At 51.0% G+C, this 25,503-nt stretch overlaps 2 protein-coding genes across 3 annotated transcripts in view; one reads left to right on the forward strand and one right to left on the reverse strand.

Moving 5' to 3' along the window:
• Nucleotides 1–2,441: 2,441 nt before the first annotated feature.
• Nucleotides 2,442–14,924, forward strand: ARX (aristaless related homeobox). The gene is made up of 5 exons (XM_033110767.1): nucleotides 2,442–2,863; nucleotides 4,560–5,433; nucleotides 8,289–8,334; nucleotides 11,124–11,452; nucleotides 13,722–14,924. Exons 1-5 carry the CDS (start codon nucleotides 2,668–2,670, stop codon nucleotides 13,960–13,962), a joined length of 1,686 nt encoding a protein of 561 aa, XP_032966658.1. The 5' UTR covers nucleotides 2,442–2,667; the 3' UTR covers nucleotides 13,963–14,924.
• A 6,312-nt stretch (nucleotides 14,925–21,236) lies between these two features.
• Nucleotides 21,237–25,503, reverse strand: part of POLA1 (DNA polymerase alpha 1, catalytic subunit) — a 282,474-nt gene continuing 278,207 nt past the window's right edge. Inside the window, exon 36 of one of the 2 annotated variants that reach the window (XM_033117633.1) lies at nucleotides 21,237–22,397. In XM_033117633.1, coding sequence (XP_032973524.1) covers nucleotides 22,329–22,397 — 69 coding nt within the window. In that variant the 3' untranslated portion in view covers nucleotides 21,237–22,328. The remainder of the gene's footprint in view (nucleotides 22,398–25,503) is intronic. The other variant, XM_033117628.1, reaches the window with a different exon arrangement.

The following is a 25,503-nucleotide window of genomic DNA, read 5'->3' on the forward strand; positions in this document are numbered from 1 at the left end:
ATGCCTTCCCAATAGCGTCCTCACTTGGGAAGATTGATTAGAAAATACCAAAATTAAACAAAATAAAATAACAAAGCTAGTGCTTTCACACAGATTTCCCAAAGAAACACATTATATTCCATTAATAGAGTTAGATTTAATTCCAGGGGTCATTAAGTCAGAATCAGAAATTCTGTTAACCTCCCCTTTTACAGTGGATGATTAAAATTAGAATACACCCCAGCAGAAAGTCCGACTTCTTTTTTTAAAAAATGGAGAACAGCTGCAGAAGGGGAGGAGGGGGACGGAAGCAAAGAAATCTTCCACCGAGAGAGCTGAAACCCTGTTAGGTTCTCAGAAATGAGTTGTGCCGTTTGTGTCTTTTTATTGCACAGGATCTTTTTTGGACTCAGTTTCAGCTCACTCCCTGCGTGTGCTGAGCGACTTTGAAGTCACAGAGCCACGGGGCAGCCGGGTCTTGTGGATTTCCGATGCGGGGCCCGCCCGGGAGGGAAAAGTGCCTCTGTCTCTCGCAGCGACCAGCCTCAGGGACGCCCGCGAGCGTCCGCGGCTGGAGGCTCCGGAGAGACCGACGCGTCTTTACGCCTCTCGGCTGTGCTGAGACCCGTACGCCCCGAGTGGGTTCTCCGGAACCCAGGAGGGAAGGGGGGTGTGTGTGAATCAGAGCGCAGGTTAGTTTAAAGCTGAATGGGACAGTATAAAAACACCAAACTGTTGGTGAGGTTGGAACAGGAAGAACGAAAGAAAGGCAGAAAATCCCGGGTACCTTGGAGCAGCAGAGAGAGCTTAAAAGAAAAGCAAATGTCAGAGATAGTTGAGGTTCTCCTCCGCCCCCCACGTCCATCATTCAAGTGTGGGAAAAACTGGTAAGAATCAAACCAAAATCCAGAGACAGTGAGAGGGACAGAGAGACATCCTTTTCCACTTGCCTTTCATAGTAGGAGTAATATCAGCATTTGTATTAACATTGTAAATGTGCCTGTTCCCAACCCTTCATCCCCCTCAAGTAGTCTTGAATGCTCCTCCTGCCAAGCCAGCCCGCTCTGTCTGCCACCCACCCACCCGCATCCAAGAGTTATGCAGATGTTTATGGCTGAAAAAAATCCCAGTTATGCATCCTTGTATTTTAAAATACCGACTGTAAGTGATTCAAGTATAATCCTTTGTAAAACGCTTTTCTCTTTGACACATTGAAGGAGTTGAGATAGGAAAACCCGGCGTGGATTCCCCCTCCCCAGCCCTTCTCCCACCTCCCACCCTCGCCCCCACCCTACCAGTGTAGGGGCCCCGGGCTGTCCCTTGAGCCATTCACCCAGGCCAGGAGGACACCCGTGCCAGCTCCTCGCCCGGGCTCGGCCCAACTTCAATCCCAGTTGGGTCTTGGTTCTCAACGCTGGAAGTGCAGTAAACTGCTTGGAAAGAAACGCGCTTTCCCTCAGGCTCACTCTCCCTCACCTTTGCATATGGGAGCCAGGTCATGAGAATTCTGAATTTTAGGCGCTTAGATTTGGTCGAAGCGAACCTGGGTCCCTCCCACCCTGGAGAGCTGGGGCGGGGGGAGGGGGGTGGTCTGCAGGTTCCACTCCCTGCGCGCTATGTGAGTGTCCAGCCTTTGAGCGTCGGCCTGAGGCGAACTTGTTTGGGGCTGGGGAGGGAAGTGAGTCTGGGCAAAAGGGGGAGACTCCCAAACCGGTCCCCAGCCGTCCTCCTCGCTGCTGACACTTGCCTGTTCCTTTTCGTTCTGTAGGTAAGGCCGCGCGACTTTGGCAGAGCTTTGTCTTTAAGGGGACTTTTTTCACAGTTAAAGACAGATGAGAGAGGTTCGGGGAAACTACTAACAAGAGAGCAACCGCCGGGCTCAGGGTGAAGACCGACAGCTCCAGGCGTTGGACCTCAAGAGAAAACTGAACGCCCAAACGGCAGATGTTTGCGGCCGTCAACCTGGAACCTCGGAGGCCCGTCCTGCCTAAAAAGCACCACGACTGAGCGCCATTGAGGTACTGTCCTGGGAGCGCAATACTGGCTTTGAAAAGTGCCGGGTCCGTCTGTACGCGAGCCTCAAGGCCTCGCCTCCTGGGAGCGAAGTCCTCTAGTGGATGGAAGGGGCTCACGTCCCCCAAGTGGCACCCGCAGGCCTGACATCCGAATAATTTAGAGTTTCGGACCAGCCCTAAAAGGTTAAAGGAGGAGCTGCAAGAGGAGGGTGGAGAACTTAGAAAGTTGTTAGTTAAAAACGAAAAATGAAAAAGAAAATCCTTCGCTCGGTTAGTGCCCACTGCCCCCCAACCCCCCCGCGCGCCGGCCTTTCCGGACTCCAGTCCGGGCTTTGCGCAGAGCCCACAGCCCGGCACAGCCGGGCCTCTGGCGAGAGCCAATCACAGGGCGCCTCTCAGCACGTGGAGGAGAGAGACTCCAGAGCTCCGCGCCGGCGGCTCACTACACTTGTTACAGCTTGTCCTGAGCGCCAAGAGGGCGAGCTCTGGCCGCGCGGGCAGGGCGGGAGCCGGCAGTCAGCAACTCAAGGAGGCAGAGAGGCACAGAGATCGAAATAATACCCATTATAACCAGCCATCTAACCCCACCCCCCCAACTTTTACCCATCCATCCCACCCTCCAGGAGAGGCAGCCAGCCGCCCGCTCTCTGCGCCCAGGGAAAAAGCCCCAGCCATGAGCAATCAGTACCAGGAGGAGGGCTGCTCCGAGAGGCCCGAGTGCAAAAGTAAATCTCCAACTTTGCTGTCCTCCTACTGCATCGACAGCATCCTGGGCCGGAGGAGCCCGTGCAAAATGCGCCTGCTGGGAGCTGCGCAGAGCTTGCCCGCCCCGCTGGCCAGCCGCGCGGACCAGGAAAAGGCCTTGCAAGGTAAGGCTGCGCCCCGCCAGGCACCTACAAAGGGCTCTGGGCACTGATTTGGATGTTAGATAATCAGGGGTCAGTGGCCTGGGTTTGTCAAGCTGAAGTCAGAGGAAAGAGAGGGGAACAACTCTGAGGCCTGGTGCCTCAAAGAGCGATAAACATCTTGTCGGGGCGGTCTCTCCCAACCTCTCTACTTCCAGAGAAAGCAGAGGCCAGCTTCGCATCGGGGGCTCTTAGGTTCTTCCTGTTGGTCTTTAGATCTTTCAAATGCCCACTTTGGTGGCCTTGGGGTGCTCTGAAGAGGGGCGACAGGTCAGAAATAGCAGTTGCCAGGTGGACCTTTGTAACAACTTGGGGAAGAACCCCAAAAGCTGTGAGTGGGGGTATCCAGGCAGAGTGAGCCTTGTCCTTTCCTCTTTGGAAGATTGCTTTAAACGGATGTTTTGCTATTTTTTTTTAATTGTAGATTTCTTGTAACCTTTCAAACACCAGCTTTGCAAAAACATCTCCCAGGGATTCCCCAAATGCTTATTGTATTTGAAATGTATGAAACGTGCGGCTTCTGGGTGCTCCTTTTTCTCTGCTGTTAGTTATTTTTTTAAAAACAGAGTTGAGATGTTTAAAAAGTTTTATTTTTTTTCTAAAATTAAAAATTCCAGAACAACTATCATTTTGCCTCGAACCTGTTACTCTTAAGTTTTGCCTTGTGCTGGCTGCAGAGGTGTCACAGGGAAAGATTTGTTAATTTCTTTCAAAATCGGAAAACCAGCGGTCCAGCCGCAGAGCCACTTGGAAGACAGGAGCGGATGGCGGAGACGGGGCCATTTAAAATAAAACTGACTTCTTCCTTTTGTGAATCTGCAGTGGCACCTGTGCCAGGCACTTCCTCGAAGGGAAGAAGCAGCCTGTGCCTGTTGCACCCCCTCCGCACCCACTCAGGCCCTTCCGAGCCCATTTTCGCCAGGGCAATTTTTCTTTGCCTTTCCGGGCAAGGAGCCCCTGCCCCATTCGGGCTGCTCAGGCTGGTGGGGTGCGGCCGGCTCTCAGGGCCACTGGGCCGCTGCCCCCAAAAGGGGTCGCCCGCAGGCCAGCGCCCCTCCCGCCAGGCTGGGCCAGCGTGGCAGAGCAGTGGACGGAGATCGTGAGCAAAGTTTTCAGGGGGATTATCTTTTTTTTCTTTAAGTTGTTGAATGTTTTCAGGTTCTCTTTTGACCTAAAATGGGAAGGGGAAAAAAGTGAGACAGAGGACAAGAAGAAATGAAAACCAAAATAAAGGAAGGAAGAAAGAAAGAAGGGGGAAAGAGCATAATAAGAGAAAAGGAAGGAAAGGGGAGAGGAAAGATGAAAGAAAGGGAGTGACTGGGAGAGTAAGAAGGAAGAAAAGGAATGGAAAATGAAAGGAAGGAACAGAGGTGAAGGAAGAAAGGAAATAAAGGGAAGAGCAGAAGAGGGAAAGGAAAGAAGGGAAGGGTGGAGGGGAGAGAAAAAATAAAGGAAACACGAGAAAGGGAAAGAGGAAGATATGTGTAAAGAAAAAGCAAAAGCAAGAAAAGTGGGGAAGGAGGAGAAGGGGTAGAAGTCTGATGTCGCGCGGAGAGCCGCGCGCGCCGGCTCCCAGGCGCCCAGGGAGCAGTGGCGGGCCAACTCGGGCGGCAGCTTTGCCAGGCCGGCCAGCACGCTGACCACTCTCCCTTGCCCGCAGGCTCCCCCAAGGGCAGCAGCGCCCAGTTCGAGGCCGAGCTGCACCTGCCGCCCAAGCTGCGGCGCCTGTACGGCCCGGGCGGGGGCCGCCTCCTCCAGGGCGCCGCGGCGGCGGCGGCGGCGGCGGCCGCGGCGGCCGCGGCGGCGGCCACGGCCACGGCGGGTCCGCGGGGGGAGGCCCCTCCGCCGCCGCCGCCAACCGCACGGCCAGGGGAGCGGCCAGACGGCGCTGGTGTCGCCGTGGCCGCCGCGGCTGCCGCCGCTGCGGCCTGGGACACGCTGAAGATCAGCCAGGCGCCGCAGGTGAGCATCAGCCGCAGCAAGTCGTACCGCGAGAACGGGGCGCCCTTCGTGCCGCCACCGCCCGCGCTGGACGAGCTGGGCGGCCCAGGGGGCCCCGCGCACCCGGAGGAGCGCCTCAGCGCGGCGGGCGCCCCGAGTGGCGCCCCGGCGGCGGGTGGCGGCACGGGTGCCGAGGAAGACGAGGAGGAGCTGTTGGAGGACGAGGAGGACGAGGACGAGGAAGAGGAGCTTCTGGAGGACGACGAGGAGGAGCTGCTGGAGGACGACGCCCGAGCGCTGCTCAAGGAGCCCCGGCGCTGCGCCGTGGCCGCCACTGGGGCCGTGGCCGCTGCTGCCGCCGCTGTGGCCTCCGAGGGCGGGGAGCTGTCGCCCAAGGAGGAGCTGCTGCTGCATCCAGAGGACGCTGAGGGCAAGGATGGCGAGGACAGCGTGTGCCTGTCTGCGGGCAGCGACTCGGAGGAGGGGCTGCTGAAGCGCAAACAGCGGCGCTACCGCACCACGTTCACCAGCTACCAGCTGGAGGAACTGGAGCGGGCCTTTCAGAAGACGCACTACCCAGACGTCTTCACCAGGTAAGCGCACGGGGTGGGTGGATGGCAGCGGCTGGAGGGCGCAAGCAGGCCCCAGAGAGGGGAGGCGGGTGGGCCGGGGCCCGGGCTCGGGCAGGGACTTCGCTCTAGGACTCTAACCAGGCGCACCCTCCCAACGCACCTACCCTTGCTCACCACTAACTACCCACTCCCTCTCCTCCACCCCTATTCCGGGCTTTAAGTTTAGGCTGCGATGATTTCTTTCCTTCCCAAGGTCTCTCCAGTTTAATTTTCTCAAGCTACAAGTTTTAGAGAGAAAAAGAAAAAGCCTCTCCAAAGGGCGCCCAAACGCACCACCTTGGAGACTCGTGCACCCCAGCACACACATACACTCAGGGCCTCGGGCGCAGCGACTGGGTCAGGCAGGTCCCAGGCGAGGCACAGGAAGCGCTGCCGACCTTAGTGGCCCAAGCAAAGCAGGGGCTATTTTTGGCCTGTGTGTGGGGCGCTCGCCACCCCCGCCTGATGCCCCAGCAGCTTGGTGGGTATCAGTTACGCTCTTCGCAGTGAAGCTGGAGCCCGTGCCTACGCAGAAGGCCTTTTAAAAGATCCAAGTTCTGCCGTTTGAGGACTCCTGAAATAACCGAAGGAAGACAGAACTGGGCAGTATTTGGTATCTACCCCTAGGGGCACCAGCCAGAATCTTCCCCTCTCGTCGCTTCCCTAACCACCCCACATTAAACCCAGCGTTGGTTTAATATAGGTTTAATGTACACGGATTTACAGGGATGGGTAATGATTCCTGGGAGCCTGGCAGGCCATAGATGAAACAGCTGGGGGAATTTTTCTTTTTGGATGGGTGGCCAACCTGGGTGTTCCTCATGGTTATGCTCTACTTCAAGCTCACCCAAGGTTTTTCTTTCTTTTCTTTTCTTTTCCTTTTTCTTTCCCTTCCTTTCTTTCCTTCCTCCCTCCCTCCCTCCCTTCTCTCTCTCTCTCTCTCTCTCTCTCTCTCTCTCTCTCTCTCTCTCTCTCTCTCTCTCTCTCTCTCTCTCTCTCTCTCTCTCTCTCTCTCTCTCTCTCTCTCTCTCTCTCTCTCGGAGGGAGGGATGTGCCTGTGAGAAGACTGGGCCCCTGGGCCCCATTTATTCATTCGATCTGGAGCTCCAGCCCCGCTGGGGGCCTTCATCTCCCACCCTAAGGCCAAGGTCTCCGCTCAGGCAAGGAACCAGGGTTAGGGAAAACTTCCCCCAGTGGGGAGAGAGAAAGGGATAGGTGTCGGTCTGGCGTGGGGCTTGTCAAGCTTGGGCAGCTCTTTCGCTGGAGACGTGTGCAGCTTTTCAATGTGCATTTTAGAATCGGAAAGCTGTCCGCCCCTTTGAACCAAAGGAGAAATCGCTGCTTAGGGTTCAGGAGGCCTGAGCCAACTCTAAAGTGCAATTGCTCCGGCGATTAAATGCCAAGCTCTCTCCTAACCAGAAACAGAAAAAAGTGGATTGGATGCAGGGCAAAGGCACTAAACTTGGTCATACCTTGAGCTAAACTTGGTCTTCCTCGGTGTCAGCCAGACCCTTCATTATCTTTTAAAAAGAAGATAAAATTACACATCAGTGTGTGCTGTCAAATAGGTAACTAGCCGACTGGCTTTTTGCATTTATCACAAATGTGTATTTCAAAAGAAGAAAATGGTGTGGTGTCAGTTGGCATCCAGGTCTGCCCATTTTTAGCTTCTCCGGGGGAACCAAAGTACGTGAAGAGGGGAAGCTCCACTTCGCCACCCTATGCCCACCTCTTTTGGACACAGGGGTTAGAGACCCTTGGCTGCTGCCCGGAGCCAGCCAGGAGTGGGGGTTTTAGACTTGCTGGTGCTCAGTGAAGCAGGGAGCAAGGGAAAGCGTTCTGGGAGCCGGTTTTCTCCGGGTCCTGAAGTTTCTGGTGTCGACTGGGGCGCCTGCCAGCAATACAGAACTGAGTTCCAGGCTGGGGCAGTCGCCGCTCTTTCATATTAGCGAGCTTCGAGCCAATTATTCTCGGCGCGCTCATATTTTCGGTAAACAGGTCGTAAGCCGTTTTACAGCATCTTAATGGTTTCCTATTTGCCTTAATTATCGCAGTAATAACTGCAATGATGGGGTAGGGTTTCAGTTAAATTGACTTCCCCTGAGATGGGCAGGGTTTGTAGTGGGCACTGGAGTCAGGAGGTGCGCAGAATTTTGTTTAATCGAAAAATTACCCCCACTGAACTCTTAACAAGCTTAACGTTTCTCCAGAGGGTAATGGGGAGTGTGAGCTAAGGGGGTGAGGGAGGGAGAAAGGCGGGGGAGAGAGAGAGAGATGGAGGGAAAGGCAGAGAGCAGTAAACAGAGAGGAGAGAGAGGTAGAGAGAGAGAGAGAGAGAGAGAGAGAGAGAGAGAGAGAGAGAGAGAGAGAGAGAGAGAGAGAGAGAAGGGGGGAGAGAAAAGAAGGCAGAAAGAAACCAAGAGGGCAAAAACATTTTTTTTTAGTTTAGTGCTGAGTTCTCCCATTTACTATTAGTATAAAATAGAGTATAAGCATTGTTTGTGTGTTTCTTGTTAATTCTGGCTTTAGAAAGAGTGAGAGAGAATCCTAGAGCTCAGTTTTATAGACTTATAGACTCAAGAGGCCTCCCTGTCACTCTTAAATATCATATGATACAGCATAATATAGAATACCCTATATCTGGCAATGTGTTGTGTTTTTATGTTGTCAAATAGTAGGCACTCCAGTGGTGAAAGGATGGTGGTGCCCAAGTGTTTGGGGATGCGGGCAGGCAGCCCGGGGAGACCCTGAAGGAGGAGGCCTGCCAGCCAGGGAAAGGAGGCTGAGAAGCGGGTGCTGGAGCCTGCAGTGACCTCCTGTCTGTTGCTTTCTTATAGGGAGGAACTGGCCATGAGGCTGGACTTGACTGAGGCCCGAGTCCAGGTGAGCCGCACCAGAGAGAGGGAGGAAGTGGGGGATGTGGGGGGGGGAGGGGGAGAGAGATGGGTTGATGGATTAGGGGGCGGTGGAGACCCCCTTTCTTAAATGAAGAGGAGAATCCGCAAAATAGACCAAAACATTCACATACACAAAAATATATTAAAATATGAAGTCCTGGGAGAGTGGAGGGGAAGGTTTCTAGGCTTGGGAGCCTTGAAGAAGGGGTCTAAGATCAGAAGAGGGTCTGGGATCAGAATCCTGAAGTTCAGGATACCCCTGGTCCACAGCCCCTGTAGGAACCAATCTTTGGACTGACTTCTCCTGATTGAAATAATGGGATGGAGCATGGATTTGGTTGTTAGACAAATCCGCTCAGCTCCAAGCAGGTATTTGGCTGCGATTAAGTCTCCAATCGGGCTTCATAAAAGCCCACTTAGTGCTAGAACAAACAGGGCCATTTGAAGGCAAAATGCTGTTTGATTTCCCCTCTGCCCGCACAAGGAGCTGGCTAATGCTATTTGATTTCCCATTTTTTATAGCAATGAGCCTACATTGATCTAATAGGGAGTGAGTGCAATGCTATTAAAGGTGTTTGCAGCCCCATACCAGAGTGCATTTCCGAACCCAGGCCTCATAACCAAAGAGACGATCAACACTGGGCAGCCCCGATGGCCAACAGAAAACAGATGTCCCTGAGTTAGGAGCTGAGTGAATCACTTTACAGTCAAAATCAAGCGCTGATAAAGCACAATAAATTCCATATGGCTCATTTAATACACAACAGCTTCTTGCATTAGAGGGCTAATGATGAGGTTTGTCCCCTCCTTTCTGTTGACACATTTCTCCATTGTCAAACAGAGATGTGACAGCAACTCCGTATTTTCAGCTCAGGGGAACGAGTCGTGGGAAAGTTAAATAACTTTTTAAAAGAAAGAGAGCGCCCCCTCCCCTTCTCCTCTCTCCCTATTCACTGGAGAAGATGTAATTAAGTGAATATGAATTATTAGAGTCCTTTCGTTTACCTTTGGGGGGCCTCAAAGGTATTAATTCAATAATGAGGAATTGCGGGAGGACATCTTGATAATTGCAGTTGAGCTGGGAGAGACGATCCGTCTGTAAAAGGTTTCCACGTTCTTTGAGGGCACACTGCCCCCACTGCCCCCCCTTACTCCTTTCACTGACCTCCAGGAGTGGCGGATATTCTCGTCTAGACAGATTTGGGTACACAAAAGCTGCCCACCCAGCCTGGTCCCATCTAGTCTTACTTTTTCAAGCCTCTGGATTTCCACACTGGAGTGTTTCTGCAATTCACAGATAGATTATTTGAGGGCTGTGGAATGTTATGGATGGGCCCTCTTTTCAGCAGAATTTTAAGGAATCAACTGATTTGGATTCTCGATTTTTCTTGCCCTGGGTGGCTGTCTAGAAGTCAAGCCAAGCTTATCTACTAGTGCTAGTAACGACAACCCCCAATGTGTATATTTGAAAGACATGGATGTCTTTAAAACATTTTTAAAACATATTCCTCTGGGATCATTTACATTATATTTTAATATAATTCTGTATAGCCCTGGAGCTCATTCTTAATTTTTAGACTTGTGTGCAGGCATAAACCCAGCCCTAAAAATATTAATGCCTTCAGGGAAGAAGGAGCATATCTTAGCTGTGGGTGTGATGAGCAGGTCACATAAAAATAATTTCATGCTCCTGGGAGTTATTTTTAGACTATGGTAGTTGCCACATTTCAGGTAAAGGTCTCTACTAAAACTGCTTTCTATTAACAATTAGGAAGATACCTTGTGCTGGAAACCTCCCCCAAGCCTAGAACTATCTTATTTAAATAACCTATTTAAACTACATTCCCAGAAGAAATAAAGGACCTGTTAGCTCTGAAGATGTGGAAAGTTGACAGGTATCCTGCACTCTGATTTCTATGTATCCCGGTATTGCTGTATACCTGGTGTGCTAGGTCAGCACCTTCCTGCGCAGAACGGGCTCCTGCAGGGATAGAGCCCCTGGGGCAGATAGCCAGCTGTGTGCCCCGTATTTTATTTCATGGAGAACAGACCCTTTAAAATGTATGCTGGTTTGGGAATTACTGTGGGCATTTCTTCCCTCCCTTTCCAGCTCTCCCTGAACCCCCCGAGCCCAGCCCAGTATTCTAGGTGTTCAATAAATATTTTTGGAAAGAATAAATGAACCGCCTCCCAACTCGCTTTTTAACACAGAGCAGGAATTTTGCCAGCTCTTGGGTAAACCTGAAGTAGGCGAAAATAGTTGATGTGCAGCAAAAAGCTGATATGCCTTCTTCTCTCTGAACAGGAACTTCCACATGCCTCATTTTACTCCTTCCTCAGAACAGCCTTATGAGTACAGTTTTATTACCCCCATTTTACAGATTAGAAAACTGAGGTTGAAAGAGGTTTAAGTGACCTGCCTAAAGACGCACAGCAAGTAAATGGCAACACAGACACTTAAACCTTGCTTTCCCCATCTCTAAACACACTGAACCACTCTCCTTAAACTTGGAAAGAACTAGGCTACTTGCAATACCCACTAGAAAGGGTTTGCTTGGCCCGTGTTTCCTGCTGTCTTTAAGTTTGGGCTCCTCTTCGCCGCCCGTTTGGCCCCGGAGGTGTCCTTAAACAACCTGAGGCCAGAAAGGGTCGAGGTGGGCGCAGTCCGTGGTGGAAAGGAGGAAAGGTCAGCAGTGCCAGGGAGAGGCAGGGGCGCGTCTGGAGCGCCCGTTTGGCCAGGAGCCGTGCTAACCCCGGGCTCTCTCCGCCTTGCAGGTCTGGTTCCAGAACCGTCGGGCGAAGTGGCGCAAACGGGAGAAGGCGGGCGCGCAAACCCATCCTCCGGGACTGCCCTTCCCGGGGCCGCTCTCAGCCACCCACCCGCTCAGCCCCTACCTGGACGCCAGCCCCTTCCCCCCGCACCACCCCGCACTCGACTCGGCCTGGACAGCAGCTGCTGCTGCTGCTGCCGCTGCCTTCCCGAGCCTACCTCCGCCTCCGGGCTCGGCCAGCCTGCCGCCCAGCGGGGCGCCCCTGGGTCTGAGCACTTTCCTCGGAGCCGCCGTGTTCCGGCACCCGGCCTTCATCAGCCCTGCATTTGGCAGGTAACACGCGGCCTCGGGAAGTCTGTCTGTCACACACACACACACAGCCTGGAGTCAGGGAGGAGGGCCGGGGACAGGCAGGGGCTACACACATCTTTTCTCTTTGGCCTGACCTAAGAGGTTTAGCCAAAGAAAATACTTTCTAATTTTGCCTCAAGCAATGTAGATCTTGAAGGGAATGACTTGAGACCAAGCGGCAAAGGGGAGGGCAGTGGCAGTAACAACAACCGTGACAATTTTGAGTGTTCAATGAAAGCTGGAAAAGTACCATTTGAAAGTGGCAACAGCGTAGGCCATAGCTGATAAGTGTGTAAATGTGTACAGGTGTAGGCTACAGAGCCGGGATGAGTTTGCAAGTTTTGCAAAAATCCTCTTCATGCCCCGAAGCCTAGCAATCAGAGGAACACAACCCTGGTCCCCACAGGAGCCCTGGAGCCAGGGACTCTCTGGGTGCAAAGAATTCTTTCTTCTTCCCCAGACTCTATCTTCCTTGTCAATCAACTGACCGGCTGCCAACCATACCCCTGTATGTGCAAACCTGATTCCAACAAAGCACAAGACAACGAAATAAAAGAAACAGTTCATCATATATTATAACTCCCTTTCTTTAAATGAACATCGAATGATGAAATAAAAAGTCTGTATAATCGCACAGACAAAGAAACAAAGGAGGGATGTATTAAGTTGGAAAGTGCAGTGAAAATAAAACTGAATGCAGCTTCAATGATCTCTCTTTGGGAGAACAAAGAAAGAATAGATTCATCCAACTGCGCAACCACTTAAAAATCATCTTAGAGAAAATTTTCAAAAAAGACTTAAGTAAAATTAGTTTCATGTAACAAACATAAACAGTGAGTGCTTTGAAGTGTAGTGACTCAGTTTACCTAGTGGAACCAGGGCATGTTACACCACCGCCAGGCCACACTTTTTTCTTTCTTTCTGGGGAAAAAAATTAAGTCCTGTATCCCTCACCCCCCCACACCCCTTTCCCTTCTGACAGTTAGAGACTTGTAAAAGCCGCAAACCATGGCTAGAGTACGGACTGCAAGGTTCGGAGAGTCTGGAAGAGGGGTGCAGTGGGGGAGGCATGAAGGGTGGAGAAGCATGAGGCACTCCTCCAGCCCTAGTAGGCTCATTTCTAATCGCAGAAACCCCAAGTTGGCCCTATGGGGCCGGGAGCCCTGGGGAGAAAGAAGCATCTGGGGGTAGGGATGGGATGTCGCAGGGCCAGTGGCAGCTGTAGCTCGGGCCTCAGCTGCATGACCGAGGTGCTGTGCAAAGGGGGTGGAGGCGTCACCAGGAGCAATCCTGGCGCTGCCCAGAGGCGGTAGCAGAATGGGGTTCCAGGCTTGCGCATCGCCGCACACGTAGAGGTTGCGGGTCCAGTGGTTCTCTGGCACCAGAAGCTGCAGGGGCGCAGGGAAGGTGGCCTGGGAAGGTTGTCGCCACGCGGTACGCAGGGACGCTGGCGGGTCAAGTCTTTGGAGTGGAAATCAACAGGCGGGCGACCCCTCTTGTGGTCCCCCCCCCACCGTGGTCATTGCCCGGGAAAAGGAAAAGGCAGCTCAGTTGAGGGCGGCCATGTAGGCAAGAATGCCAGCAAACGAGGCCAGCTTTTCCAGGGCGAAGGGCTGAGAAGGCGCCCTAAATGAGCAGTTTGTGGGATTTTTTGTTTTTGTTTTATTTTTTAGCCCTCACAGTGGCCCATGCGGGCATCGAACCGGCACACTTGGTGCTATCAGCACCACGCTCTAACCATCTAATCAACTGAGCTAACCGGCCACCCCGGTCTTGATCAGTTTTGATCCCACCTTTTCTCCCTTTCTTTTTTTTTTCTTCTCCCTCTCTCTTCTCCTTTCTCTCTCCTCTTCTTTCTCCTGGCAAATAGTATTGCAGGCAATCGGAGCTCCTAGTCTGAGAATACACCCCCTTCCTAGGCGAAACCACAGGATCGGCGCAATTGGGCCGTGGGGTTTTGGGCCCCGACTGCCTCGGCCCCAGGCTCTGGCACCTCCAGGAATATCTGGCCCCTTGGTCTTTTTTTTCTCCGTCGGTTCCCTGCTCTAGTAAAGCCCTCTCAGAGCGTCCAGCCTCTCGCCCGCGCCCCCACTTACATCCCAGCCCCCCGTCCACCCTGGGACTGTAACTCCGCGCATCATCTGTGGCGGCGCCCCTCTAACTCTCCTGGTGAGAGGCGGTGGGAAACGCTACCCGAGACGGCCACGCTCAGCTCCCGAGGCCATGACCGCGCTGTTTGCTCTCCTTGCAGGCTCTTTTCAACCATGGCCCCCCTGACCAGCGCGTCGACCGCGGCCGCGCTCCTGAGACAGCCCACGCCGGCCGTGGAGGGCGCGGTGGCGTCTGGCGCGCTGGCCGACCCAGCCACGGCGGCTGCAGACAGACGCGCTTCTAGCATAGCTGCGCTGAGGCTCAAGGCCAAGGAGCACGCCGCGCAGCTCACGCAGCTCAACATCCTGCCGGGCACCAGCACGGGCAAGGAGGTGTGCTAAAGGCTGCCGGGCACCCTCGCGCCCCGGGCGCCCCCCCCCCCCCCGAAGGGTCACCTCACTCAGCACCACTCAAGACCAAATGGAAACAGAGGACCAGCACACTCCCAAGACGGCACTGAGAGAGCGCAGCCGCTTTAGCAGCAGCCTGGATGCGGGCGAGACAGCCCTGGGCGCTACGGGACATGGCACCTCCTTGGCTGACTGTCCACCCGCCCCATCCCTGCTCCCCAACCCCCGTCCCCGCCCCTGCCACTGCCAACCTCGCTCCAACTCGTATGTCCACTCTCTCCCGTTCTTACGTTATTGAAAATATCGGGGACGTTTCTCCCCAAGACTCCTGGTATTGAAGTTAAAAAATTTTAAAGCCCAACCTCTCCTCCTCCTGACATCCCATTTAGTTTTTAGTTTTTCTTTTCCTTTTTTTTTTTAAATAGCATTTTGGCGTGGGCTCCGGCGTGAAGCCAGGGCCAGGGAAGCGAATGCGAATCTGTAAGATAGCTAACAGTGCACTTAAAGGAAAGGGGCGTCTTGTTCTTGTTCTCTTCTTTATCATACATCAACCAAGGTTTTTATATCAAACCAAAGGGAAATACTCTGCTAGAATATGGACTGTTGAAGTCACCAAACTGTGATTATTGATTCTGTATATACCATTGTTATTAAAAAAAGAACAGAGCTTTGTATATTTGAAATGTTATAACGCAATTGCACTCAGCGTGGTATGGTAAAAGTTTGTCCTGTAGATTCTTACTGTGTTGTAGATACGGTAGGGTTCCTAGACAAATATTTATGTACTCAAGCCCTTTATTTAACTTATTAACTGTAGAGGCTTCTGAAACTTTCAAGATAAAGGCAATGGTACAGTACTTTTGTGTAATGTGTAATTGTTATCACTTTTCCTTGCTATCTAGTGGAAAAGTGTCACGCTCAAAATAAAAAAAAAAATTATATGTTTAACAAAAGGAAGTGTGAATGCTTTGTGCAGGCTGAGGGGATAAAAGGGGGCCCCCCAGAGGCCAGGGGTGGGCTCGGGCGCCTCAGCATCCCCTGGGTTTATCCGTACTCGAGTTTTCCTGGCAGAGGCCCCGGTTTGAATCTGATCCTCACATGCTCACAGGGATCCAGGTTTCCTACAAAGGCTAAGGACACCACCGAGGTGCTTTCCATGCGTTTCTCGGCTCCCTCATGTCGCAGAGGGAGCTGGGGGGCCACGGAGGTGGGGTGGGCTGAAGGAAGGGTGGGTGCACCGTAGGCGTTGTTGACGGTGGAGACAAATTTGAAGCGAGCAGGAGTCTTGGCTCGGAAGGAGAGGGAAGCTGTTCGTTGAAAGTGCCACGTAGCAAGGAAGTGCGCAGTCCGAGATGACAGGTAATGGCGAGAAACCGAGGCACTGGCTTCTGAGGGGAGGGGCTCCACGGTGCACTCAAGGGGAGGAGGGAGTGTGTGTGTGTGTGTGTGTGTGTGTGTGTGTGTGTGTGTGTGAGAGAGAGAGAGAGAGAGAGAGAGAGAGAGAGAGAGAGAGACAGAGACAGAGAACGAGGGAACGGTGATGGAAAGGCAGCGAGAGGATCCAAGTGGCAGATCTTAACTCGACAAATGTCATTACATCACTTATCCAGACATTGGGAAATATATACATTTTTTAAAAATCTAAACAACTCAGATTTCGAGAGGGGACCCCGACAGATTTGCGATCTGTAACCCCCTCGGTGCACCCCTTCCCGCGACGGAACGGGAGCCTCTCCCTCCTCCGGTCCCTGGCAGCGCCCCGCCGGGTGACCGCTCAGTGTAAGCCCGCCCGCGGGGGCCGGGTCTCGCCAACGCTGCCAGGGTGATGGGAAAGGGAAGAGAAGCTTAATTAGTTTCAATTTGCAGTAATTAGCGCGCTGGACCTTTGGGGAGAGGGGCAGGCGGGAGGGGGGAGGGCGGCGGCGTGACAACTGCGCCTCGCGGAGCCGGAGCCGGCCGCCCCTCCAGGCTGCGGGCCTTCGGTCGCTGCGGGGGGCGCGGGCGCATCTCCCAGCCCCGCGGTCGGGCTCCGCGCGCGCACCCAGGAGGCGCCCAGGAGAAGGGGGGGGCGGGTCCTCTCGAGGCCTGAGGCGCCAGTGTGCGCAGCCCAGGGGCAGGTGCGGGGTCGAGCCGAGGTCATCGGAAGCTCCGGATGGGCGGCCTGCTTGGCAGCTGCGGAGCGCCCGAGCCCGGGCGTCCTTGCCTCCCCGCCCCCCCCCCCCCCCCCCGCAATCCGGCTGGAAACCGTGGGGAGCGCGCCCTCGGGGGTCACGGGCCTAGGCTGCTCCCCAGACCTGGACCGTCGGGCGGGTCACGGCCACCCTGCTTAGGTCCTGGACTCGCAAGCAGGGACCCGGCCTGGGGCTTGGGACGCAGGCCACCAACTACCTTCCCTCGGCCATTCCTGCCACACACTCCTTTCTCGGGTTTAGGAGGCCTGGCGGGGAACTTTCTAGAACATCGCCCCAAGATCTGAGTGTCACAGCCCTCCAGACTCCACGGGGTTCCCCTGGGATGATGGCCGCTTTCCTGGGGTGGGCTGGGCTAGTCGGGAGTTTGGGGTAGACACGGGAGAGCAGGAGGAACGTGAGGGAAAGGACTTTTTTTTAGTGGTCAATATCAATTTTCCGTCGATTTTGGCTTTTTGTATAGGTAGAGCTTTTTTCCCCTCCAGGCTGCCAGTTGGATGGTATACGAGAAACAGTACCATTCTTTCTGTTAATGAACTCTTTTTTAAGTCATTTTTTCTCATTTGACCCTTCCATGGAGCAGAAGCAAATTGCGTGAAATTACCTCCAAGGATTACATTTATTACTGGCCAATGAGAACCCCTCGCCTTGTTTTACAAACTCTTAATCCTATGTCATTCTGATGGCCGCAAACAAGCCCGGTCCTGGGCCTCCTATTCTTTCAACTTTCCCCAGCTGGAGGGACCTCATTCTGCACTTAATATTCCCCATAAATATCACACGCTAAAGACCCCCTGACTTCCAGCAAGTCCACATTAAACATGTGACATGTCACGCATGACAAACTCTGAGTATCTTTTCAAAGCAGCATTAAAAGCAAAGAAACCAATTTTCTTCTCCTTCCAAACCTCCCCAAGTGAATGATGGGGATTGGAAAGAGCCAGTGGAGCGTACTTAGGGGGATTTTATGAGATTTTCCAGAATGATTTAATCTTATTGTAAGCATTATTAATGAATGGCAACCCAATTTGGCCCCAATATCTGGGAACATGGTCACAATGCTGGGAGCGGCTGACCCCCCCCAACCTTAAGCAAACCTCTTCCCCCATGGTGGAGGAGGTGCGGACGGAGCCCAGGAGAATTCGGGACCGCCAGCCCCATGATAGGGGCATGGCAGTCCTCTGTCACACCCAGAGCAGAATGCTCTACCACCTGCTTTCCCAGAGCCACCCCCACAGCATCTTGGGCAGAGGTGTGATTGGGAGCCTGGTCTGGGCCTCTGTGGGAAGGAAGAAGGGGGAAATTAATTTGCTACATTTTCAGACAGTCTACCCAGATCTGGATGAGGCCCCAAAAGAAACGGCAAGAAGGAAGCAGTTGGCATGTTATCAGGAGGCGCGCCTAAGTGTTCTTCCACCACCAACTACCAGTGGCCTGGACTGTGGACAGTAGTTAGGGTGGACATCCTCGGTTTGTGGTGAGGAAGACAGAAAGTGGATAAATTAGGGGCGTGACCATTGAAGAGGTTTGGGACGACTGGGGACTTGAAACTCAGTCTTCAGCTAATGTTACCGGGACTGGTATTGGCCGTGGCCAGTTTCCCATTTTTTCTCCTCCCTCCCCTCCCCCAACTGGGGCAAACATTTATTATTGTTGTTTTTGATTTATAATACCAAGAGACAAGGTACCTGTAGTTCTCTTCTTCATATTGTTTTGAGTGTGGCGATCTTACTAGGATGAAAAAGGGGGCTGATGTTAGAGGAAAGAAAATTATACCAGGGTTAGTTCAGCTTGCTTTTAGAGGAAAAAATGTGTGCATGAGCATGTGTGTATGTGTATACACAAAAGTGTGTCTGAATGAAGGGGGTCTTAAATGGGATCTAAAATGGTATTTTGGAACAGAGTTCTCCAGAGCAACTGCATATTTAACTGACAGTGGCAGCCTAGCTGAGGGGGGCGGGGAGAAGAAAACCTGCTACCTGACAGGGGGGAAAAGCATTTTTCAAAGGAAAAAGTCGTGTTGTCCCTGGACATTATTAACGGTCCAGTTTCAAGTATACATTTTTCCTTTAAAAGGTAGCGATTGCCGGTTATACGTTAAGAAATGTCATTCAGTCATTTTTATTCATTCTCAGGAAATCTTCATAAAAGCCTGAATCATACTTCTAACAAGCAGCAATTTTGTTAATCCAGGGGGTTATTACTCCGGGCCCTTATTAGGTTCTACACCACTGCCAAGCAATCCTATAACCCTCTCAAAAGAAGTTTACCTCCCTGTTATAAAACCAGTAGTGGTATTTATACTGTGCAATAATTAGTGTATTACTTGAATCCACTAACACGTTCATTTTATCTCTGCACAAAACCTCTAGTCTGCTTATAGAAAGCTTGTGCCTCCTTTGGTGCTGGTGAAGTGGTGAAAGAGTGAATTGAAGGCTGGTTGCACTTTCTCCTTTGCCTCGCCTTAATTCCCATCTCTTTTTGCTCTCATCCAATTAGCACAGTGTATTAAGCGGTTTATCATCTCATAGTCAGCTATTGAGAGAAACAAGGCGAGCACTTTGCAATAGAACCTGCGCTCCTTTGACACCCTCAGGTACTTACATATTCCACTGTGCTATGAATAATAGAGGAAGAATGGAGCGCTAATTCCCTCATCAAAGAATGCCTTGTCTGCTGCTTTGCTCAACAACACCATTCTGATCAAAAGAAAAGCAATAAAGCTTAGCATAACAAAACGAAACCTACTTATTAGCTTAGTGGTTAAATTAATGCAGAGCCGCTGCTATTCAAAACCAAGGTTTGAAAACAGCCTCCAACAACCTGATAATGCTGCCTTCGGGATGAAGGAATTTTAATCTGAAATTTGAGGCTGGCTCAGATGAGTTAATCTATTAAACTGCTATAAGGAAGCTCCACAGCAAACCGTTCAATTAAGAAATATTTAGGTGGGGGGGAGAGAGAGACAGACAGAGAGAGAGAGAGAAAGGGAGACACGGAGAGAGATGGGAAGTAGAGGGCAAGACAAGGCGGCTTTCAGTTTAGGATGGGAACATAAAATTGAGGGGTCGGGGAAACTCGGACAAGAGGGTCAGGGGCTTGGTATGTTTTTTTCTGTAAAACCCTGACACAAGATAGGGAAATCTGGTTTTGGAGTTTCCTTATCTTTGCATCGCCTGCCAAATTCATTTAAAAATGTTTGAAAAGGCTTGTGGAGGTGTGTACGTGTGTTGGAGGTAAGAAGCGGTACGGGCTGGAGAAGGGGGTGGTGGTGAGGGGCAGTGAATCCATCCCCTCAAACATCCTGTCAGGACCTTAACTCCATCAGTTTCCTGGACAGCTCTTATCACGCATGCCCTTTAAAGGATTTTTAACTTCTGATCTCCCGTCTCCCTTCATATGAAGAAGAGCTGAGGGTGAGCACATTTTGTCCAAGATAAATGTGCACCCTGATGTAGGCAGACCCTGCTTCCTCAACTCAACAGGACAAGTGCCCTTGTCAGAGGTGTGGGGCTCTGAGAAGAGCAGGGTTCTTCAGGGTACCATTTCCCAAGTGGCCCAGATAAAATTTAGCCCTGGGTTAGTGTAGCCCAGTGTTTGAATTTTATTTTAAAAAATCACTGCCAAGGTTTAGAAAGTGAGAAACTTTAGGAAATATCAGGATTCCTGGCTTCTCTTGACAACTAATCATGCGGCCACCCTGGGCTCCATTCCTCCCAGCAGCAGATGTCCCCTTTGGACAAAACATGCCCACTGCAGTCCACCGAAGTCCCTGGCACTCTCTAGTGTGAACCCGGCTTGTTTCATGCCTTCACTTTTAGCATTTGAGCTTGAGACCCACGCCAGGGAGCCTGTGCAGACATTTGGGTAGGCTCCCCTTACAAAGCGGGAGGCATTCTGCACCCTTCCCACCCACTGTGCTACCAACCCATGCAAATCAAGGAGCAGAAACCTCAGAGAAAAGTGAGTATGCCACCTTCCAATCTTCCAAGTGAGATCCATTGGAATTCATCAAAGTTGCAGTTTCAACTTTTCACAAAATTTTGGAATCCTTAGCTGCCTGCCAGAAAAGCCTAACTAATCTGGAGTTGCAGATCTGAGTAAGAAAACATCAAGCACTGAATTCGCCCTTTTTTCAAGAACTGTTCTAAGAAATATCTGAACTTATATAGACTTGCTACAGAAATGGTTCCTACCCTCACAGTGATTGCAATCTACATGCAGAGACAAGAAACAGACCAGTGAGAAGTAATTTGAGTTTCCTGGAGTTCCTTGATGACCAAGTTCAGAATAACTCTCTGTATTTACCATAACCCCAGGTCCCAGAAACCAAGGAAAACATGCCTTCTCTTCACAAAGCAAAGTGAGGGCACGGGCTCCAGAACCACACATGAGAGAACCATCTCTATACCTTATAAAATAACAGCAATGAAAAACCACACTAATCCCTCAGTTTCCCAAAGCAACTTGGGTGTTCCAACTTTTGACAGATTGCAGAGCCTGAGGTACCAAGGCATTAATTAAATTAACGGACAGGGCCCTAAACCAGAAGTATTTGTACTTAGAACCTGAGTATAAGAGACAGTGGAGAAAGGAGGAGAGGGTGAGGGAGAGAGAAAAGAGCAGGCAAAGCAAGATAAAGGCAGCGCCCTCTACATCGCTTTAACCAGTATTCCTTCAAGAAGATCCATGCTGAGTGACCTTTCTCTGGTAGGGTGCCCCTCTCAGGAGCCATGACCTTTGCTCTCCAAAAGGAGATACCACTGGGCTCTCGGCTTAGTTCTCTTTGGCCATCTAAGTCAGCCACGCACATGAGAAACCATACTTCATCTCATAAAAGGACCCCAAGTCCACAGAAATTCTCCCAAATGCCACTCCGAACATTCGGACATACATCATGCCGAGCGTCTGAGCTGAGTTCGGACGGGGCTGAGGTTTGGGAAGGAGAGCCCTTATTCCTGGTCGCCCCCTTCAGTCAACTCGCGGTACCTGGTAAGGATTCACTGCAACGGGTTTCCCTTTAGAAAATTTTATTCTTAAGTAAAAAGAACACAACATATTTTTCTTTTATAAAAACACATAGGTAGATAATTTCAAAAATAAAGCATAGTCGTAAAGGGGGAAATATTGTTGGTATAATCTTACCAATAACGTAAGAAAGGAAAGACTGTTGTGTTGAAATACGTTTGGCTTCTGGCAAAGGAGTGCACTATTCTAAAGAAATGAGAAAAAATAGACCGGGGCCAATTAACCACCCCTCTCCCCAATTTTTCTGAATATAACACAATGATTCTCGCTCCAGCCTTATTTTTAATGAAATGTTAGAGGATATCAAATTATTTTAAATGTGCTTTCCTATTGTATAAACCTTTACCTGGATTTTCTACTTAAGGAGAAAAAAAAGGAATGTGACTGTAAAACACCTGCCCAGGGTGCGCGCTGGACTTTGCAGCAATTCAATAAACAAGTAAGCTCTGTTTAATCTATTTAGTGAGTGCAAGGCTTCTAAACCTCCCGCCTCCGCTACCTATATAAAAGACAAGACTGAAAAGGACAGCCAGCCACTCCCGGAGCAGCCTGCGGCTGGGAAGCACTTGGGTTCACCCTGGGTTTAATTGGCATGTGAAAAGGCAAAATGTTAGCACTCCTACCAGGCCTCAGGAGCCTCTCCTTCTGGGGCACCTCTGCTGAAGGCCCTGGGGCAAAGCCTGGGGTCACTTGCATTCCAGCCACTCTCAATTAGTTTCTCTCCCCTCACTGACCCCTCCCCTGGAAATCCAGTCCCGAATCCAAAGCAGCTAGCTCTTCAGGTGCTTGGCAAAGGGCTTCGGGGTCATGTTTCAATGGTACGTGGTACATTGTAATAGGAAGGCTGCTTTCATTTTCTCTGTTGCTTGGGAGATTAAATCGTTTTGCAGTCCCTTTAATAATCCTCCTCCCAGGCCATATCCACATAAACACGAGATACAGTCCCAAAGGAAAAGCAATGCAGGAGAAGCAGTTAGGGCCATGGTGGAGGTGATGGAGGTGCCAGAAAGCTGGTTGCATACTTCTTTCAACCACCCCCGCCTGGGCTACTTCTGGGGTGCCCTCAGGACCTCACGGCACAATCTGCGAAGAGTTTGCTGAGGTTCACTTCAGTGTACCCACTTTGGGACAAGAAATGCTCTACTGTGTTCTTGAGATTTCTGTAGTCATCACGAACTTTGGGGGTAAGAACAGGCTTCCTCGATTTATCTAAAAAGAAATAAAAATAAGGATTACAAGTCTCAGAGGGAGATTTTTTATTTTTCATTTACAGTTGACATTCATATTATGTTAGTTTCAGGTGTACAATGTAGTGATTAGGCATTTATATAACTCATGAAGCAATGACCCCGAGAACTGTACTACCCCCAACACCACACATAGTTATCACAATATGACTGACTTTGTTCCCTGTGCTGTGCTTTACATCCAGAGAAAACTTCTTTATAGATCCTTCAGTACTCCTCATACAACAGAGGGGGGTGCAGATTCTGTTTGCAGCTCCATGGCTCAAATGTCCTCACGGTCCTGTCGCTGGTCTACCCCTGGGGCCAGTCCCACGTAGCGAGGGGTGGGGGGTGAGACCCTGAGATTCCTCTGTGGAAGCCATGCTTCCTTTCTCCTGCCCGCCACTTCTCAGCACCTACTTGACTCAGCGCACCAGGGTTACAGGGCCACCCTCTACTGATGCGAACTGCAGGTGCGCGCCCATGTGCAGCAGTCAAGGTGAATGCCACTCGCAGATGCCACTTTCACAGCGCTGTCGAGCATATGCACACAACTGCATACAAAGTATGGATGTGGCAGGAAATAACTTGGTCTCAAAGGAAGCCTGGGCGTCCCAGTGTCAACTGCCCGGATCAGCCGGGCCTAGGCGGCTTCTTCTAGCCCCTTCGGTCTGCATCCCTCTGTTACACAAAGTCCCCTCTACTCAGAAGCGAGGGATAGGCTGTGTGGGGAACACCTGTCTATTGGCCAGATCCCGTTTTTCTTCTCTGTCCACACTGTGTACCTGTGAACTTCAGGTATGCAGCTGCCCCCTCTCTGCTTCCTGCTCCTATCCACCCATCCCTGGCCTTCTCATTTAGAGAAAGGCACTACCAGCCAAAGAAGACCCTTCCTTTCTCTCCTCAGAGGCTGCAACCCTCTACACGTGGTTCTTTTAAAGGAGCAGCAGGGCCATGACATGCAGGTCTGATCTTTTGGGGACATGGGTGATCCCTGGGGGAGCCAATCCTGCCCAGGATGGTTAAGATGACACAGTTTTTGTTCAAAGCTGCTTGGGAACGCTGTGAGGTGTTTGGAGGGGCCCACGTTTTTTAAATCCCTATTTTTTGGCTGAGGAAACTGGGAGGTCAAGTCACTTGCCTAAGGTCACACAGCTGGTAATCCAGGATGTAGAAATGCAAACCCAGTAGCCAGAGCCTGGTGCTCACACTGGGAGGAGAGGCTCACTTTTGCACCAGGCCTCCTTACACCCTGTGTCACTGCTGCCAGATACAGATGGGCAGGCCCCCAGAGGCCAGCCTGGGCCAAGGTGCTTGGGGAGAGCGAAGCTGCCCAGCGCGGGGGGAACAGGAAACCATTAGGAAAGCATCGAGAAGGAAAACAGGGAAGGGAGTGCACATCAATCACAAAAAGAGAAACCCCACTGAAACAACAGAGCAACACTGAAGTCCACAAAACACCCGGAAAACGAAAACTCACTCTCAAGATTTTTGTTCCTTAGCTACACATCCGCATTTGTTCTCCACAACCTTTGCTAAATTACATCAACTGCCTTTCAAACAACAACAAAAAGTTTTGTAGAGAGGATTGAAATGCCCAAAGGGGGTGGAAAAAGAGAGGCGAGAAGTGTGTGTGTGGGGGTGCATCGTTAACCGACCATAGAAAGACACTTTGAAAGTTCTAATTATCGGAGTCTGGGAATACGCAACAATGGCCCCAACCAGGGCGGCTGCTCCCGGCAGGCCAGAGCCTCAGCAGGCACCCCGTGCATGTGAATGACACAAATGCATGTGCTGTCGGGGAGAGCGCATTGAAAGAGCAGCGGTAATACGGAGCAGGGGAGGAAGAGAGGGCACAGCTCCTGATGTGTTTACCTCCTCTGCTGATGGGATATTGACTTTTCCCACCAGGTTGGTTAGAAAGGCGACTATTTACGCTGCCACACAGCAGAGTTAGAATGACAACCAGCATCACTTGGTGCTCTTCTTCGTAAAAGACAACTGTGACCGTCAGCATATGCCATAGCTAGTCAATACGGCCAAGGCACCATTCCAGGCCAGTTCGAGATGCAGATAAAAGCTCCCACTTGCTTCCCCAACGAGAACTGAATCAATAATGTATGGAAGGTCTTCTAGGAAACAACTGCACGAGCTGTTGCAGGCCACGCCAGGGTCCAGGGTCGGTAGCTGATGGGAAAAGGGCTCTCACCTTTTCTTCATGGTTTTTCTCTCCCCTACTTTTAGGCCCCTAGGCCACCCATATTAGGCTTCACACTGAAATCTTTACCCTGTTTCCTCTAGTGTTACACCCACTACTTTAGAACTTAAGGGAAAATACCGGTGTTAAACGGTAGAAACCAGTTAATGTCGCCAGTAAAACCCAATTCCTTCTTCCTGCTCTGGTTTTTTAAAAGAGGTCATGGCCACAGGCACTGCAGGTCAGGTGCCTGAAGACAACTGTTAAAAGATTCCAAGAGGCCACTAAGCAAGAGAGGCCCAGAAGTTCTGCAGCCATCCCAGCCCCGTTCCCAGAGATGCCACTGGCTGTGGCTGTCTCAACCATAAGAAAAAATTTGAACTTCATGGAGACAGGGAAGGAAGTGCTCTTCCTACACACAAGTGCATCAGCAAAATATACTCTAAGGGACTGCAGTAGCACCGGAAGTCACTCATCCTAACACACAGGTACTGTGAATCTACTTGACCTGGGAATCACATTTGAGGAACGTGTATCTACAGCTCATTTACGCTGGTCCTCTCTACGTGCTGATTCCTTAAGGTTATATACTAATTACCAAAAACATCCCATCCCCAACGGCCCTATGAAAACAATGAAAAACAAGTAAGTCTAGATATTAATTATTCACACAAAATTTTATCAGACAGACAAATAAAATGAACTGCTAATTTAAAAGGTAGTTTCTACTGATTAGCATCTAAAACCCAAAAATATGCAAGTGATTGTATTTTCTGTATGCGATGAACTAGACCATCACCTGCACGTTGAACTTGTCTTAAATATTTTATTTAAAAGTCAACTCATCAAATAAAATGCTAGAACTATTTGAAAAAATGGAGTATTCTCCCAT

This window comes from Rhinolophus ferrumequinum, chromosome X, assembly GCF_004115265.2.
Source record: "Rhinolophus ferrumequinum isolate MPI-CBG mRhiFer1 chromosome X, mRhiFer1_v1.p, whole genome shotgun sequence".
Classification (NCBI taxonomy): domain Eukaryota; kingdom Metazoa; phylum Chordata; class Mammalia; order Chiroptera; family Rhinolophidae; genus Rhinolophus; species Rhinolophus ferrumequinum.

What these genes read in the sequence shown, in the direction of transcription:
- ARX (XM_033110767.1), top strand. Translation starts at nt 2,668, where the DNA reads ATGAGCAATCAGTACCAGGAGGAGGGCTGCTCCGAGAGGCCCGAGTGC. An exon ending in CCAGGAAAAGGCCTTGCAAG is followed by an intron (nt 2,864 to 4,559) that starts GTAAGGCTGCGC and finishes CCTTGCCCGCAG; the next exon opens with GCTCCCCCAAGGGCAGCAGC. An exon ending in TACCCAGACGTCTTCACCAG is followed by an intron (nt 5,434 to 8,288) that starts GTAAGCGCACGG and finishes GCTTTCTTATAG; the next exon opens with GGAGGAACTGGCCATGAGGC.